Genomic DNA, 17,149 nt, shown 5'->3' with positions numbered 1-17,149 from the left:
GTCTGGACAACGTCTTCTGATATGCTGGGTTTATTTCTTTTACTTTCAATCTACAGTTCAAGATTTTACACTCACTCAACATTGGAAATAATGTCGTACGGAACTTTAAAAATGACTAAAATCAACCTTTGGGCAAACAAGATTTTCTCCAATTCACACAAGCTCAAAAATGTCCATATGTTTGAACAACCTGAATCAGCCGTACAGCTGCTGATTTGAGATTAAGTTCAAAAATTTGGAAGTGACTGGAAAAAAAACAACAAAATAAATTAAAAAAAAAACAGCTGGTACTCCATGACAGGCTTTTTGATTCTTGGATCGTTTTGGATCGTTTTGTCCAGTTTTTTGTTTGAAGATCACATAAAATCCCAGCAGGATCTAAATTCAGATTTCTCTCAACATTTTTGAAAATATTTGGAGTGAACTTAAAAAAAACCAACTAAAGTCTAGTTAATTCTGCAACCAGATCACTCAAAATATCCAGCTAGAATTACGCCAAACGTGACTTGCTCACCAATATTTAGCCACATATTTTTAAAGGTGTTGTTTATATTTTGGAGCTTTTTTGGACTCTATACTGAGAAAACACTGAATAAATTCAAACTCGTGCCCCAAATTCACCTTCAAAGTCATTTAACTTGTCTGCTATCTAGCCATTTTGTGCCGAAAACATCGATTAATCATTAAAAGCTCAAAATTAGCACCCACATGCGAGTCTGTGTTGACTTGTTTCTGGTTTTCTTTCACCTCCTTCCTTAAGAAGCACAACAAGAAGCGCACTGAGGCGGGTCATAGGTGCCACCTTATTGGCCCTCATTAGCAAAAGACTCCCGATAAACAAGCCGCTCAGGCAATCCGTGAAGAAGTCCCGATTTATGAATGTATATTCTCCGCTGAGGACGAGATAAAAACTCCACAACATCCCAAGTAGCCGGAGTCTTTCCTCAGAAGAGCCAGGCTGCTGTCAAACCATTAGCACAACTGGATTCACACTAAGGTTCAATTTAGGTTAAGTATGCCCAGTGGAGAACCCAAATAAGAACCGTAGGAATCTTGGATCTTTTTCTTTTCAGTAGGCCATTGCGGTGCCTGAGCAAAAAGATCTGAACCGTACCGACTATCAATAAATTCCCTACTTGCTCCAGCGCTCCGTTAAACGGGGAGCCATTGACAACTGGGACAACAAAAATGAGAGCTTGTTTCTTAAACAGTGATGAAAACCTCCCGCTGCGCTACATTAAACTCCCATTAGTTTGCTTCATTAGAGAAAGACAACAAATGCAGCAGGATTTATTAATATTCCCAGAAAGCAGCAGTGAGGAAAACGTAATATTTGGACGTAATGCGCTTGAATTTCAAATCAGTGATCATCCCAGAGAGATGGCGTGACGTTATCCTTTAATACACAGCATTATTCATAACACCAGAGTTTTACACGATCTGCCTCGGGTTCCATTATTTTCTAGAAGTACATTCGCGGCACCTTTAATATTTAGCAACAGAACTATAATCTCATCAGGACATACGGATATAAATGGAGCTGTAGAGATTCAGGAAAAAAAAAAAAATCAGGAATAAATTATTTACAGCTAAATACATTTGAACGCATATCAAAATGTTGTTGATCTGATTCCCAAAATCGCCATAGATTTTTTTTTCTTTTCATGTTTTGTCATTTTGAAACCACACACTATGTATTTTTCTACGACTTTATGCGACAGTTCATGGTCTTTGTGTCAAACTGTGACAATTATTTCATTATTCTGCTGAACAGAACCCAAATGTTACCCAATTAGTAGGTTGGAGAACATCGAGGAAGAACGAGAAACACGCCAGAAGGTGTAGAAAAGTTTTTAAAATGAGGGGGGGGGGGGGGAATTGACAGCCGTTCCTTTAATTGGACAAAAGAAAAAAAGAAGAAAATAAAAGACAGAAGGAACCGTCCAGCAGAAGAAAAGAAAAGCTACAAAAAACTAAACCATGGAGAATAATAAAAATTTGATAGGACTGATATAAAAGTATTACGTTTCTTTTATCACAATTGTGGTGAAAAACTTCATTGCCAACTAAAATCAGAAGACAAAGAGGCAGCATTCATGCTAAAAGAATGCAATAATTACTGAATAAAAATTAGGGGGAAAAAAAGTTAAATTCAATGTTTCTTTACTAATGTTATAGCAATGTCTGTGGGTTTTTAAAAGGAGTCCCCGGCCAGGAGCTCATGCTGTTTGAGGAACCTCTTGTTTGGACCAAAGTATATTGTTTAAGTGGCCTAGTTAAAGTCCAAACCTAGATTTTAAAACTGATGTTCGCGGATGATGCAGCATTTTAATTCCACGTCACGTCCGTCCGATGAGAACCCCCCCCCCCCAAAAAAAATTACAAAGTGTGCTCTTACACATAAAATCCAAAACAAACACATTCAAGTTTGTGCTTGTAACAATAAAAAAAATTGTAAAAAACAAAAAAAACTAACAAAAAAAAAACACATGAGGTATTAAAATGTTAAAAGACTAACTGCTTCACTCATTCACATGATGATAATTGTCAAGAAAACATCCAGAAAGTTGATCTACGATCTGGTTAAATGAATGCAAGTTTGAAAACGGGTCACGATAATCTGCAGGAAAGAAAACGAATGTAAGAAAAAGAACAAATATGGTGTTTTTTTGTTTTGTGTTTTTGGTTAAAAGGCATTATGGCACACAGATAAGTACTGTGGTTCAGTAAAACAGCCATCACCGATCATCCACCTGTCAAACTAAACGGAAACGCCTCTTCCCTCGGCGAGGAGTCATCTCCGGTATAGTATCGGAGCAGATCTGTCGTTGGTGTGAGTGGGCTTCAGCTTAACCGTGGCGAACGGATTGGTGCCCCTGAGGAACCCCAGGCGGGAAGACGAGAAGAAGCAGAGAGAAAGAGAGAGAGAGAAGAGATGTGAGAAGAAAATAAAAAAAAAACTGGGCGTACCTAAAAATAATTGCTCCTGAATCTGGCCATGCTGGGGGAGCCACAGCCAGAGACAAGAGCGCTGCATTTCAAACATCGTTTAGTGAACTGTTCTTCTGAAGTCGGGTTCCCAAACGTCTGCGGCTGAAATGGTTTCTCTTAATGGAAGAGCAGTCAGTCTGTGCAGTTAAGATCAGTGTCCCCCATCTGTTGCTCTCAGATTTAATGGGTTCATGATTCACCTCAGCAATAAAAAAATAAAAAAAATCTCCCTTCTTCCAGAGGAGAACAGTGATGAGGAGAACAGTGAGAACACCGTTCTCACTGTCTCAGTGTCATGAATTGGCTTTGTTTTAACAGCCGTTCTCCACTGTCAGAGCGAGGCTGCGGCTGCTGCTCTTACCTCGGGAAGAGTTCGTTCTGCGATCTCCCTGACTGCGATTTCTGCAGGAAGAGTTGAGAGAGGAAGAGAGGTTAGCGAGGGCCAGCCGGGAGCACCAACACAGGCGGCACACACACACACACACACTAATGGAGGCTCAGCTGCCCTGTCGCACGCCTGACTTTAACCTGTCCTCCTGCAAGTCGTGCGCTGACGTGCAAAAACGCAAAATATCACCAAGTTTTTGGTCCAGTTTCTAATGCAAATATATTAGCACAGCTTGAAATGAGACAAAACTAACATACAAGTGACTTTACATCAAGATATAGGAGTAAATAACTCCTTAATATTGGTGAAAAATGTACTACGTCCACTGACTGATTATTTCTTTTATAACAAGAAGTTGTTCCTATTTAATAAGTGAAATAATCTGCTAGTGCAACTAGTATTTTTCATCAATTTTAAGGTATTACTGATTAAAAACAAACTTCTATGTCTTAATTTTAAGTTTCTTGTAAGTTAGCTCAGTTTTATTTGCAAGTGTACCAAGATATTTGTACTAAAATGAGACCAAAAATACTTTTTCTGTATTTTTGAAAAAGATACAGACATACACACACTTCACTCACATGACTCTAATTTTTAAAGTAGCAATAGTGGAGAAGCTGATTGGGAGCATGCAGAGACAAATGAATATAAAATATTATTTCATTTTCTCATTTACATCGTTAGCTTGGTTAACTTTAAGCTAAATGTACCGCTTAGACGGTAGATTTACAGCTAATTGAACTTCAAGACGGTTATTGTCATGGTAACAATAACATTGACACATATAAGGATATTTAATCAGCCTATTTGAGTGGTTGAGTAGCAAACAGCGTCACGCAGTTGAAACCAAACAACAGCACACATCTGCAAACCGCTGGGCTCACGTCGTCAGCAGCTGGAGCTTCCGCCCTGCGTCCACCAGAACGAAGGCTGAGGAGTCATCGAGAACAGAACTCGGCCACAGTGCCCCTGGTGGACAGACGGGTGAAATACAGCTACAGTTCATGTGACCAGCCCCATCCCGGCCACCGTATCTCTCTGCTAGTGGAGGGGTTCACGGCTCTTTTAAAGCAGGGTGTCAAACTCGTTTTCACTTCTGGCCACATTCAAGACTATAAATGTCCTCAAAGGCCCGGTTGTGGCAGAATGTATTAATAAAACTGCAAATGGTATTAGTTATTGAAATGAAAGATAACATGAGTTTTGGATGAATAATTTTTTGCTCTTTTTGTTTATGTCCCAGTGAGAGCGCTGCTTATAAGTCATTCCCATAAGGCCAAATGTTGGACATGGTCATGATGGAATAATAGCATCCTGTACAAGTACTTCACTTTCCCCTTGTGCCTGTTTTCTTTCTCACCCAGTAGAGTTGCAAAAGGGGATCTTGTGTGCGCAATAAAAAACCCGACTCATTAACCATAAAACTGCACAAATTGTAATCACAAAAATAAATTCTCTCAATGGAGAGACGACAGTTTGAAAAGGTGCACGTTTTTGTGCTAGGATGAGTTGGTTTTTCCAAGATGTGTTTCACAAAACTGCAATGAAAACATTTCTTTTTTTTTTGCATCATACGAATCGTGATCAAGAGACGGATGTTATTACTGACAGAAACGACAAAGAAGACGACGGGAAGTCGTACGAGAATGACGATGATTTGTTTTTGGGCAAAGTTCACAAAACGTTGTGTGTGTCATTCGGACGTGTTGAATCAATAGCTCTTCTGTGAAATCAGCGACAACAATTTTTGTGATTTTAATTTCCTTTCTTATTTTAATGGAATCACCTCCTCTGTTTCTCTTGACATCAGCAGGATATCGACAAACATTTGTGCATATTTGTCATGGAAACGCAGCTACTGCTATTCCTGCTTAGAGTTTATGAATGTAAGACAACTCCCCTCAGAAAACTAAAAACACAGATAACCGTACAAAACCTTAGAAAAATACAAAAATTCCAAAACAAAACAAAGAAATTAGTTTTGATAACTTTTTTGTTGTTTTTCTTTTTTTCTCTCTAAAGAATAGCTTAAAAATTTTAATTTCCAAATTCATCCGACACATCTACCATGGTTCAGAGTTGTATCATTTCTGTACAGAGTCAAAGTGGATCCTCCCTGTCAGGTTCTTTAGCGACGCTGCCTCACCAGCAAGGTGGTAGCAAACATGGCGGATCTGAATTTCATCATCTAGAATCCATACTCGTTCTGCATGAATTGTGTTAGTAGACGTTCCATGGTAAAATAATGATTTAAAAATTTTTTTTTTTTAAATAGGCGAATACACAAAAACAACCCCCGTCCCTGGCTGGTTAGTGACATTTTAGATCTCAACTGTGGTAAAATTTTAAAGTTAGTCATCATCGAAGCGTTCGCTTTAGCCGTTTCTGGCTTGTATTCTTCATGGCTTTCTGAGTAAGACGACATTTCCGTCAAACTCACAGATGAGGATTGCGTAGGTGGAGGAGGCGGAGGAGGCGGGGCTCCACTCCTGCTGCTGCTGCTGCTGCTGCTGCTGCTGCTGGGTTTTGGCAGGTCGAACATGCTGCTCATGGCACTGCTGGTCCTGCTGCTGCTCACCCCTGGTTGGTCCAGCAGGTCGCTCATGCTGCTGCTGCTTCGAAGAGTGTAGTTCCTGTTGCGGGCGAGAGAAATCTCAACTCAACAGACGTAAAATCTCCCCCGTTTGATGGTCGCCAACTCTTAGAAATCTTAAACATAAAAATCCTTGTATTGTCACAGAGGGCTTTAAGCCTGGACTACTGACAAAGTAAAGAACTGTTCTCAAACATGTCGAATTTGTCACAAATTTAATTTTGTGTGTATGTTTGCTGTGTTCGTGTCGCAAGTAAAAATACTAAGCAGCTTTTTGTGGGTTCTCCCACAGCTATGGGTCACCCATATATGGTAAGTAGTTCATTTTATCCATCCAGACTCAAGCTTGAAACTGACCCTGTTTTCAAATGATTAGCCCCAAAAATAATAAGACGAACAGCCTTGGAGCGAATGAACATGATCTGTTTTTTTTAAAATTATTATTATTATTATAACCTCAGGCCTTTCATTTAGTCACTTTATCCAGTTGTGCTTATTTATGAAGTTTTTATTGATTGATGAACACGTTTAGAAGCAATTATAGTTTTCCTGAGTGATTTTATTTCGGCCAGCTTCGTTCTTCTTCACAAACAAAAACAAAACAAAACACTTTCCCACGAGTATTTAGCGGATTTTAGCTGGCCTGGATGTTTTCTCAGAAAGAAGAGTAACCTGCAATAAGACGAAATTCCTTCAGCTCTTGTGACTTTGATCCTTTTTAACTTCTCCACAGGATGTGGGTTTAGATAAAAGACGCATAATCGATGGCAAGTATGAATTAAAGAAGATTTAATACCAACATAGAATCAAAAGTTGCTTATAATCAGAGATGAAAGCAAATTTGCAACATTTTTACTTGCTTTTTCCCTGTAGCAAACTTTTTTACATATATAATTTTCAATTATATTGTGTTTCACATACACCACATAGCCACAGCAGCGTCAACACATCTGGGAAGGCTTTCTACAAGGTTTATGGAAACTTTTTTAGAAGAGCATTTGTGAGGTCAGACACTAATGTTGGACAAGAAGACCTTGATCACGGTATCTGCGCTGATTCATCCCAAAGCTGTTCTATGAGGTCACGGTTTTCTTCACACCAAAATCATCCCTCATCATCTTCTTTACTGACCTTTATTTTGTATATTGGCACGCGGCCATTTTGAAACAATATCCCTAAACTGTTCCCCACGGAGTTGGAGCATGAAATTGTCCAAAACGTCTTTGCATGGCAGCGTAAGCCTCAAAAATCTATGTTTAACTCAATGTATTTTTAAAAATATATAGTTTTATGCTTATGATCATTTTAAAGGTGGACAGATTATTAGGTAATTTACCAGGAGTTGGGCGACATCGGAGGATCATCAAGTTCTTCCACATAGGAGGCTGGAAACCATCCCTGACTGAGAACGAAGGCGACAGGGAGCAAAGATGACAACCAGGAGGTAAGCATTAATCTCACAAGTGGGTGACGCCCCTTCGCCCACAGCTCAGCTGCCGCCCCCTCACCCTGAGCCGTTCTCGGCGTATCCGTAGAGCCAGCCGTTCCTGGGCTGCCGGGCCTTCACGGTGATGACCTGCCCCCTGGAGAAGGGCAGCAGGGTGGGGTTGGAGCTAGAGGGCTGGTGCGCCGCCTTGGCCCTCATGGACACAACTCCGCCGCCGCCGCCGCCTCTGGAGCGATAAACGCTTCCCACCGGGGACGGCGCTGCGAAACACACACAGAGCAGTCAGCTGGAGCAGAAATCTAGCCAATAAAGAGCAGAAATTATGCATCGGGAGACGTGAACGGCTGAGCTTCGTTTTTAATTCCTGTTCGAATTTGCATGATAAAGTTCTAATTCATTGTTATTCCTAATTACATGCATTAGGACTCTGAGCTGACTACTAAATCTGCATGCTAATTTCCTTTTGTTTCGGCAGCGGGAGTTGCAGATAAATTGATTGTGCTCAACAAGGTGCCGTTTTTCCTCCTGAACAGAGAGCCGACTAATGACGAGGAAGGGTATTTAACATTGTCGAGATCACTTTTGGCCGGCTGCAAAACTACGAGGATGAAAAAGACTGAAATAATTATGAGCCATCAGATAAGCTGATTTCCACCAATGGTGCTGCTGACTGCAATTAATTACAAGAAGGCTAAATAAAACTAAACTTTTGAAGCGGTTCACCTATTGGAAAATCTCTCCTGGTGTGTAAAAATGCATAGTGATATTTATTCCTCCATAAAATCCACTCACCCCTTGACGGTACCTTGCCCAGAGTCATCTCCTCTCGGATCTGTCGGATGTCCTCCGCCCTCATCCCTCCCTGTAAACATGTATTCATCCATTAATCCAGCAGTATGTGATGCGTTTGTCAATTTAACAAATTGACAAACGATTCAAATCCCTGAATCGACCTTTGGTTGTAATTCCAGCTGGAAGTCTTTCGGTGTGTATCTCTACAAGTTTTCAGATTTCTGGTCGTTCTTCTGAGTCGCTTTGTCCAATTCTAGATTTGTGCCACTCATTGTCGGAGTAGCGCTGACGCTTTAGCGCTCACCTGTTCTTTTTGCTCATCGCTTTTTCACATTTGGACATTTGTTTCCTCTCGGTTTGGATGCTGAGCAGCTGGAAGGAAATGTCCACCGTTTTTATTTTGGAATTTTGGAGAGTTATGCTACGACGCATGACTGTGACAACAAGGTATTGTTTTTACGTCTCAAAAAAAAAGTATTATTATTAGGAGCTATTGTCACCGGATCTAAAGTGGCCGAGCCAAAACCTTTAAAAAACAAATCCACACTGTAATCCCTAAAAAATTCACACTTGACTCAATGTAGTTGATCATGGTCTCATGTTTTTATGACACCCACAAATCAGCAAAGTGACGACGGTATCGCTGTTCTTTTGAAACGTTAAAAAAAAAAAATCTTGAGTGAGAATTTAGGGGGTTTTTTGTATCAAGTGATTTCCAAGATTTTAAACTTGTAATGTGGATAAATCATTGGGAGTCTTAACTCAAGATTGAGCATATAATCTGTGAATATCTGATTCACAGATTCAAATATTCTTAGTTATGATGGTACAAAGACAGGGAATAACAAGATAATATATTTTTTTACACACTTGAACATAATTGCAGCTCATGTGGCTGCGTTCAGTGTCTTACAGGCTTAATTTCTAATACATCAGTCAAAAATAAACCACAAAATCCATATTAATTCCCTGTTGTTGCTCAGGGATCAGCGGATCCTTTTCACCTTTCAGACGAGGAGCAGGGTTTAATCTCAGGTTGTTAATTCAAACAGTAATTACAGATGTCGGGCCGTCAGACTGAGGCGCTTTGCAGCTCAGATTCAGATTTACACATTTATACGCCATAATTCTGCTCCCGTTCTCCTGCAGGCTGAATCCTCTTTGTAATCCAGTCTAATTGAATCACAGATCCTCCACTAGAGGGCGCTCCTGCAGCTGAAACCGAAAAATTGAAACTCTTTTTAGAAGGATTTAACGCAGATCCCCGGTGATGGGTTTTCCTACACCACAGCTTCATTGCTGTGAAGTTTTTGAAGGGCTTCGAGTTCAACCTGGGCAGCAGCTCTTCATAAATGATTCACGGACTCAGCAGTTTGTTTCTCAGCGAGTTGTTGACACTCTTGAACTCACAGGGTTATCCACGGCAGCGGGTCGCTGGGCCTCAGGTCGCCTGGTGGCGTCGACCTCCTCTGTCCAGACATCGGCTTTCTGCAGGAGAGGCCCTGATGTCTGCCACATAAAACAGAAAAGTGTGAACAGTGCAGCGCTTCTTCTCCATCAGGCCAAATATAACAGCACGCCTGTTAAAACGCCTTTTTAAAAAATTCAACTTTAACTGCAGCAGCATAATTTCAATATAAAAGTGAAACATTTAATTTGGGATCATTTGTTCAGGCGTCAGATTTTTTTTTTTAGATTTGTGATGATACGACAGGATGGACGTTTTTCAGGTCTCACTCTCAAATGAATGTTATGTAATGGTTGTCATGGATACGTGGTGATCCTTGTTGAGCTTTCAGACTTTGCCTTTAACCCTCCATTTATTTTTCTGCCAACATGGCAGAAAATTAAACGCGGTTTCCTGTCAGATTGAAAGTTGGGTCGCTTTGACACAACAGGGAAACAGAAAGTCATTGAACTTCCCAACTCTAATCTTAAAAAAAAATCAAAGCACAAATAATACAATATAGATCTAGGAGTGCAGCACAGCTCCTTGCTGCCTGAATTGAGAAAAGAAGCAGCTTTTAACAGTTACAGAATAGCTTATGATCCCTTCATTGATTTTTGTCACAACCAATTAAATTAGTCAGATAGTGACTGTGGGGAGTCAGAGTGTGTTTAGTAGTTGTCAATATTGATGTTGTTGAGGACGCTGCCAATTAGCAACCACTAAGATAAGAGCGATGAGTAATATTCTGCCAACGCCTGAGCGTCGGTTACATCCGTGATAAGAAGAGGAGATATCGCATTGCTCTTAACACACGACTGACGTCTGGTTGTCTTTACTCTGTAGGATATCACACCATCGGACACTGACCTTATTTACTTGTACTTTAAAAGATAACTATAGATTATGTTAAAAAAAAAAAAACACGCCCAAAAGATCAAGAAGTGGCAAAAACACAGGCTTACTGTTTCACGTGTCTGGAATGGGTTTGTACTTTGCACAGTGTGGCCACATGAGGGCAGCACCCAGACGTCTTATTCACTGCAATCAACTGTTTCAACACACAAGCTGTGTGTTTTTCCTCCAACGTTTTGTGTTGGTTGCACAGAGAGAAATAACTTCAGATCTCAAGTGTGGCGTGGCGAGCGCAGTTCCAACACTGTAACCACAGGTGTCAAACTCCAGTCCTCAAGGGCCACAGTCCTGCAGTTTTTAGATGTGCCACAGGTACCAAACACTGGAATGAAATGGCTTCATTACCTCCTCCTTGTGTAGATCAGTTCTCCCAGCCTTAATGACCTAATTATTGTATTCAGGTGTGGTGCAGCAGAGGCACATCTAAAAGTTGCAGTTCAGCGGCCCTTGAGGACTGGAGTTTGACACCCCTGGTTTAAACCATCAGAGCAAAGCAAAAAATGATTATTGTGAGTATAAATATGATATTATTCTACCTGTTTTAGTATAACTTGTGGCTTCAGAAAAGCTACCGGCTCATGACTCAGGAGTTCCCAGTGAATGTAAAACATTAAAGTACTTCCACACTGCGGGGTCATAAAAACGAGTCCAGAGTTCAAACACGCAACCTGTGATAATGTAGTTGCTCTTTCTGTGGAAACTGTGACGCTGCTGTGGGAGCGTCACAGTTTCCTGGTTATCAGAAAAGCAAGATGCGGGGGGCGTGTCGTGGTGGCGTAGGGGGTAGCGCGACCCATGTTTGGAGGGCTCGAGTCCTCCACGTGGCCATCGCGGGTTCGACTCCCGGACCTCCCCCCTCTCCCTCCGTCATTCCTGTCAGCCTACTTTCATATAAAGGACACTAGAGCCCACAAAAGACCCCATGGAGGAGAAAAGCAAGATGCACACGCATGGACCATTGGAGCAGTACATCGTCTTTTCCTGTTTCAAATTCGTTAAATTGCCGTTAGAGTTTGGTTGCTCGCAGCGATCAGAGCAGATCGTTTCAGCTGCGAGCGTCAAAAATGTCTCCTTGTACCTTGTTCAGGAGGAGGCCGATGGACTGTACGAGGCCGCAGTGCTTCTCAGCCAGGAAGCGGTACCGCCGCTCCTCCTCCTGCAGCGCCTCCTGGTGGCTCTCCTTCAGAAACTGCAGGTACTCCTGAGGACGGACGGTGCAGATATGCATCAAACCCAGCAGCAAACACATTAGGAAGCGTTTCGCTCCAGTTGTGAAGAACAAGCAGACCTGGCCGGTTCCTCCTCTCCGCTGCCTCTGCTGAGCCGCCGCCGCCTGCTTGTGGACTTCCCTCTCGTACGTCGCCCTGCTGTGCTGTGGGGCAGTTCGGAGGTTATTGTCCAAATTTTCGTTTTTCTCTTCTGAATAGTAGATTTAGCATTCAGCTAAAATAGTTTGCTTCATAATTGTCCCTGAAAACGGGATCGGGTATACAGTACATTTCGTGTTGGATTTCAAAGATCGTGTCAAAGATGTGAGTCACACTTTGTTGCCCCGGTAACACGGCACACGTAGCTTCTCACAGGGTTATAAAAATGACCGACGAATTCATAAATCTCATCATTTTCCTGACTGTTATTTTATCATTTTGCGTCTTTATTGTGACGACATTACTCGTCACATTGACTCTCACTCACTGAGATGTAGTCGATGTCCAGCTGGACGCTGCTCTCCATCACCTGCAGGACTTCCAAACTGAAGTTGCGGAACTGATGAACACATGAAAAAGACACTTATTATATCAGTGTGACAAAGATGTCACACTGATGAAAAAGATGAACACAGTTTCCTTTGCTGTCAACAAAACAGAAAAACAAAAAGCCTGACTGGTGACTAAACTGGTAATCTGATCAACATTGACATCATTTACCACTCCCTCCAGCTCCAAGGCGAGTCTCCGCTGGTTGTCGGCGATCTGGATCAGGACATCTCCTTGAAGATAAGAACATAGTTTGCTATGACCAGATTCACTCACTGATCATTAACCTGTGATGTTAAAATAAATATGAAACCCGTGGCACGGCTACGTAATCGAATTCAGGCGGTAAATAATTTATTACAGACTAATAAATCTGTACATTTTATTTAATTTTTTATTTTTTTTTTATGTTAGGTTGTCGTTCAGGGCTTTATTCTCGGGACAGGAAGCGGTTACTGTTTGATTCTTTATCGGACCTCTGCTCTATCTTGTCTTCTTCTTTGGGGCTCCCATTGGGGCATCGTTCTGAACTCGGTACGATTTGTTAGAGCTACATTTAAATAAAGGAACATTTACAAGTGTCACGAAATGAAAGCTGAAACAATTTGACTTGGAGTTTTTTTTTTTTTTTTATTATTTACATGCTGACTGAAAAACAAAGCGGAGCCCAGAAGAAATGGTCGGATTAATTTGGTCAACTTAACGACAAGGGATGTGAATGATAGAATGATGCCAGTTTCCTGTTCGCCAGTGATGGTCAGATGAAGGTTAATAGGCAGAATGGGGTTTAATTTGATGTAACTCATCCAACCTTTAGTGTTAAAGAACGAGCCAAAGCTAAAATCAAAGTTCTCCTCTTATCGGTCCCTCTAGCTTCTCTAGAGGTCTGGATCATGACTGAAGCTTTTGGTCAGAAGTGTCAGATACACGGTTTGGTTGAACAGATGCATGAAGGCCTTGCGTCACCTGGTCCAATTCAAAGAGTCGAAGACAACAACACGGTGTGGAGAACCTTAACTGAACCACACGGAGTGCTAACCTCAAAACGACAGAACAGATTTTGAGATGTCCAGCAACAGCGTCCGACCTCAGAGATGCTCTTCTTGAAAAATGAGCAAAAATTCCTACAAATACACTTCTAACATCGTGGGAAACCTTCCATTTTGAATCTGCTCCCGAGGTAAAGATTGTGCCGACATTATATTAACTGCTGTGGATTAAGAACAGGAAGTCACTGCCACATCTTTTCACCGCAGAATGGTAAGAAAGACAAAAAATAACCTCTCTAAAGCAAAGAGTAGCAGGTTGGGGGCACACAGTCTCCATAACAACCATTTATTTCAAGGCCTCTGCGCATGTTTCTGCTAGTTGTGCCGATATAGGTGGTATAATGTGGTCACTGTTGGCTAATTTCACTTTTTGTTGAGCTCAAACGCCAACAAAACTGTTGCTCTGAACATTTTGTAATGACAGAAGAGAGAGCAGACGCCTGACAAGACTTTGTGTTTGCATTTTGAAACGACGGAATGGAACATTGATCTGTTCTGTCAGAGTAACTAAAAGAAAACTCACACCAGCACACCCGCCCTGCATGCCAGCTGTTTAACCTGGCATCGGGCCAGGTTTGCTTCGCTTTGAGCTGGGAACCAGAATGACTGAAGCTCCGACTGCTAAACAACGTGGGATACCTTCTTCTCAGAGCTGCTTTTCACACATCGAGGGAAATCCGCAGCAAAGCGCATTACACGCTCACTGCCGTGTTTGCAGGGGAGCAATAAAACACGGCCCGAGGTTAAACTTTGACCCTCTCGACGCGGCGGACAGCCTGCGTTTAATAAATGACCTCGATGACACACCGAACGCGTCCCGGCGAAGCTGCGCGGCGACGTACCCAGGGAGCGGGACGACGTGGTGTAGAAAGCTTTCTGTCCGATCTCTGAAAGCGCCATGAAGTAAGCCTCGCTGCTGACAACAAGGTCTGAAACACAGAAACAGAAAGTAGTCGTGCTTTCAGACACGTCTGCCGTACACATACACTTTATCAACAGAGTCTTGCAATAGATGCATTCGTATTTGCTTAAACTCTATCACTTTTTTTTTCATATTTGAAACACAAGCACGTGCATTTCAGTTGCACTTTATGTGACAGACGCAAAACTGAAGGTGGTGGGAAAGAAAACATTTTTCCTCAATAACTTAGCTGAAAAGTGTGGCGTGCATTTGTTTCCATCCCTTTTATTCGGGCTCATGTAATTAGTAAAAACATCCCACGTGTGTGTAACTTAATCTCGGTACGAATCAAGCTGGTCTATGAAAGCGTCGCAGGTTTCTTGGAAAATATTAATTAACAAGCAAGAGGAGTAGGAAGACCAGGGAACAATTCATACACGGTGGGAGGCTGTGAAGACTTTTATGGTATATAAAGAAAAACGTTCAGAAAACTGTCGAATCTATCATCTGAAAAGGAAGAGAGCATTTTTTTCAGAGGACACTATTTAGTTGTGCACTCAATAAATCATGCTTTTACAAAAGAGTAGCAGGAGGAAAATTATTGTTGAAAGAAAAATGTGAGAATTTTTTTTTGTTTGTTGTTATTTTTTAAGTAATTTAGGAAACGAGACAAAAATTAAGACTTTCCAGTATTTTTTTCCGTAAATGTTTAAGATAAAATGTATGTCGATACCAAAGGTTGCATCGCCACAGAATATGATGTAATAGGTATGCCGGGCCAATCGGTGGCGCTGTAACACCGCCAGAGAATTACACACACACACACACACACACACACACACACACACACACACACACACACACACAAAAGAAAAAGAAACACAGAGTGGAGCCATTTTTGTTATTTGTGAGAGTTAGACACACGTGGGAAAGAAAAAGAGAGATAGACATCATCGATTAAAAAAAACATGAAACCGCCATTTTGAAATTCATCCACTCTGAAGCCCGGTTTGAAACATTTACATTTCTGGTTTCTTAAGACACAGAATTTGTGCGGACTCGCAACCTGCACGACAAAAGACAACGTTTGCAGGTGGCAGAAACCTAAAAACTTCACTTCATGACCCGAGTACGCGACCACCAGCGCGAAACACGGCGGTGGCATCATCATGCTCTACTTCAGTGGGGACAAGGAAGTTGGGTTTGCGTTGCTTGGAAGATATAAATACAGGAAAATCCTGTAAAAGCCAGGTAGAGACTACAGAGGAGTTGAGTCTGGGGCTACCCAGTCAAAGTTACGACTCCGTAGTTTTTAAAATAATCGCAGAATAATTGACAATATCTGAGACCAATAAAAACGGCTATGATTAGCCACGTCATTTGTGTGTAAAGAGCTCAATCAATTGAGTAAACAAGCCGTGTTTGAATGGATGTTGAGGGAAAAGCTGGTCGGCGTAAGGTTACGGCTCAGCGGCGCTGCAGGTGGCACATAGGATCTTAATCTATATTTAATGTCTGGTGGTGGGGCCGTTACTGAACGCCCCACCGGTTAAAAGGTCGTAACGTTTACCGTCTTTTAACTGGTCAGAGCTCTATCTGCTTATGGCTGCAGCTCATTTTTATTTACATATGATGGCAAATGAAGATAGAGGCGTTTTCCGTCTGAGCGAGGATGACGATGTAAATAGTTCCTTCAAAAAAATTCACCTCTAAGAGAGAGCTGGTAGAAGTAAAGAGCATCAGCTTTCTTCGTTCTCTTCTCTCATTTTTTCCTTCATCTTTCTTATAATTTTCCTCTTCTACTTTATTTTTCTCTAACACTTCTTTCACTTCATTCCTTTGCTCTCTCCTGTCTTCCTGTCTTCTTTACTTCCTTATCCCCCTTCCTTCATTTTATCCTTCCCTCATGCAAACTTTCTTTTCTACCTTTAAATCTTGATTCGCTTTTTTCTTTCTCTCAATTATTTATCCCTCCTCCATGACTGCTTGTGTCCTTTCCTTCCTTCCTCCGTTCCTTCCTTACCTTTGAAGGCATGGGCATAGCTGTTTCCCAGCGAAACCAGTTTCTGTAGACTGGGGTTGAACTCGTCAGTGAGACTCTGTTAGAAAAGCACAGGCAGGTATTCACCGAAGGTTTAGTTGAATTTTGAAAGACAGAAAGAGAGAGAGAGAAGAAAAAAGGAAACTTTGAGAAAGTCTGGACTCACCCACAGTGGGATCAGAACAAGAACATGTTCTATTCAACCAGTGAGGATGTGCACACATTTTCTCTGACAGCCAAATGACTCAAATTGTTCTTGGGATGAAGGAACACGTGTGATTGGTGGAAATGATCCCACTAGCTCCGGCCCTGAAGGCCTTTTGTACTCACCCGGTAAATCCCCAAGGTGGAGCGGTGCAGCTGGTCGCCATTAATTCCCGACATGTTCACATCTAGAATGGCGCGCGGCAGTCAGCAGGAAAGAAAAAACAAAACCCTGGGGGACACCAGAAACCAACCCGTCAGTCATCCAGGTGGACCGAGTCAGTCAGGCCTGCGGAGGAAAGGCGGGTCGAGCCGGATCGAACCTGACGAGGAGCAGAGGCGAGAAGGCAGCCCGGTGTGATGGAAACCAACACCAGCCCTGTCTGAGAAAGACAGGAGTAAATAATTAAACGTGGCTAAATCATAAAACACACTGGCCTGGCCCATGCTCTCTCTCTCTCTCTCTCTCTGTGTGTGTGTGTGTGTGTGTGTGTGTGTGTGCGTGCGAGTGCATGAGTCCAAGACTCACTGTATGTTTTATTCATTTTATATCAGAGTTGTTTTCATAGAGTCGTAAAAAAATCTAGTTTCCTTTTCTGCATTTACTATTTTGCTCATCAGTAA

At 41.8% G+C, this 17,149-nt stretch overlaps 1 protein-coding gene and 1 long non-coding RNA gene across 3 annotated transcripts; one reads left to right on the top strand and one right to left on the bottom strand.

Moving 5' to 3' along the window:
• Positions 1-1,071: 1,071 nt before the first annotated feature.
• On the bottom strand, positions 1,072-16,924 carry baiap2l2a (BAR/IMD domain containing adaptor protein 2 like 2a). 2 transcript variants are annotated; one of them, XM_032588000.1, is made up of 15 exons: positions 16,849-16,924; positions 16,652-16,757; positions 16,304-16,379; positions 14,222-14,308; positions 12,502-12,563; positions 12,269-12,340; positions 11,862-11,945; positions 11,652-11,774; positions 9,622-9,720; positions 8,212-8,281; positions 7,481-7,679; positions 7,309-7,374; positions 5,820-6,012; positions 3,353-3,393; positions 1,072-2,876 (listed from the first exon to the last, which is right to left on the bottom strand). In XM_032588000.1, exons 2-15 carry the CDS (start codon positions 16,703-16,705, stop codon positions 2,795-2,797), a joined length of 1,308 nt encoding a protein of 435 aa, XP_032443891.1. In that variant the 5' UTR covers positions 16,706-16,757; positions 16,849-16,924; the 3' UTR covers positions 1,072-2,794. The 2 variants fall into 2 exon arrangements, with proteins under 2 accessions (XP_032443891.1, XP_032443892.1); XM_032588001.1 differs by lacking the exon at positions 16,849-16,924 and adding an exon at positions 4,264-4,348 and having other exon boundaries at positions 2,803-2,876; positions 16,652-16,752.
• LOC116735861 (uncharacterized) lies at positions 12,589-16,954 on the top strand. Its single transcript, XR_004342448.1, has 2 exons — positions 12,589-14,282; positions 16,718-16,954. It is a non-coding gene; the product is annotated as an uncharacterized LOC116735861 (long non-coding RNA).
• The last annotated feature ends 195 nt before the right edge of the window (positions 16,955-17,149 follow it).

This window comes from Xiphophorus hellerii, chromosome 16, assembly GCF_003331165.1.
Source record: "Xiphophorus hellerii strain 12219 chromosome 16, Xiphophorus_hellerii-4.1, whole genome shotgun sequence".
NCBI classification, from domain to species: domain Eukaryota; kingdom Metazoa; phylum Chordata; class Actinopteri; order Cyprinodontiformes; family Poeciliidae; genus Xiphophorus; species Xiphophorus hellerii.
Note: the sequence above shows the minus strand (reverse complement) of the source record. Positions and strands in the feature narration are given on the sequence as shown.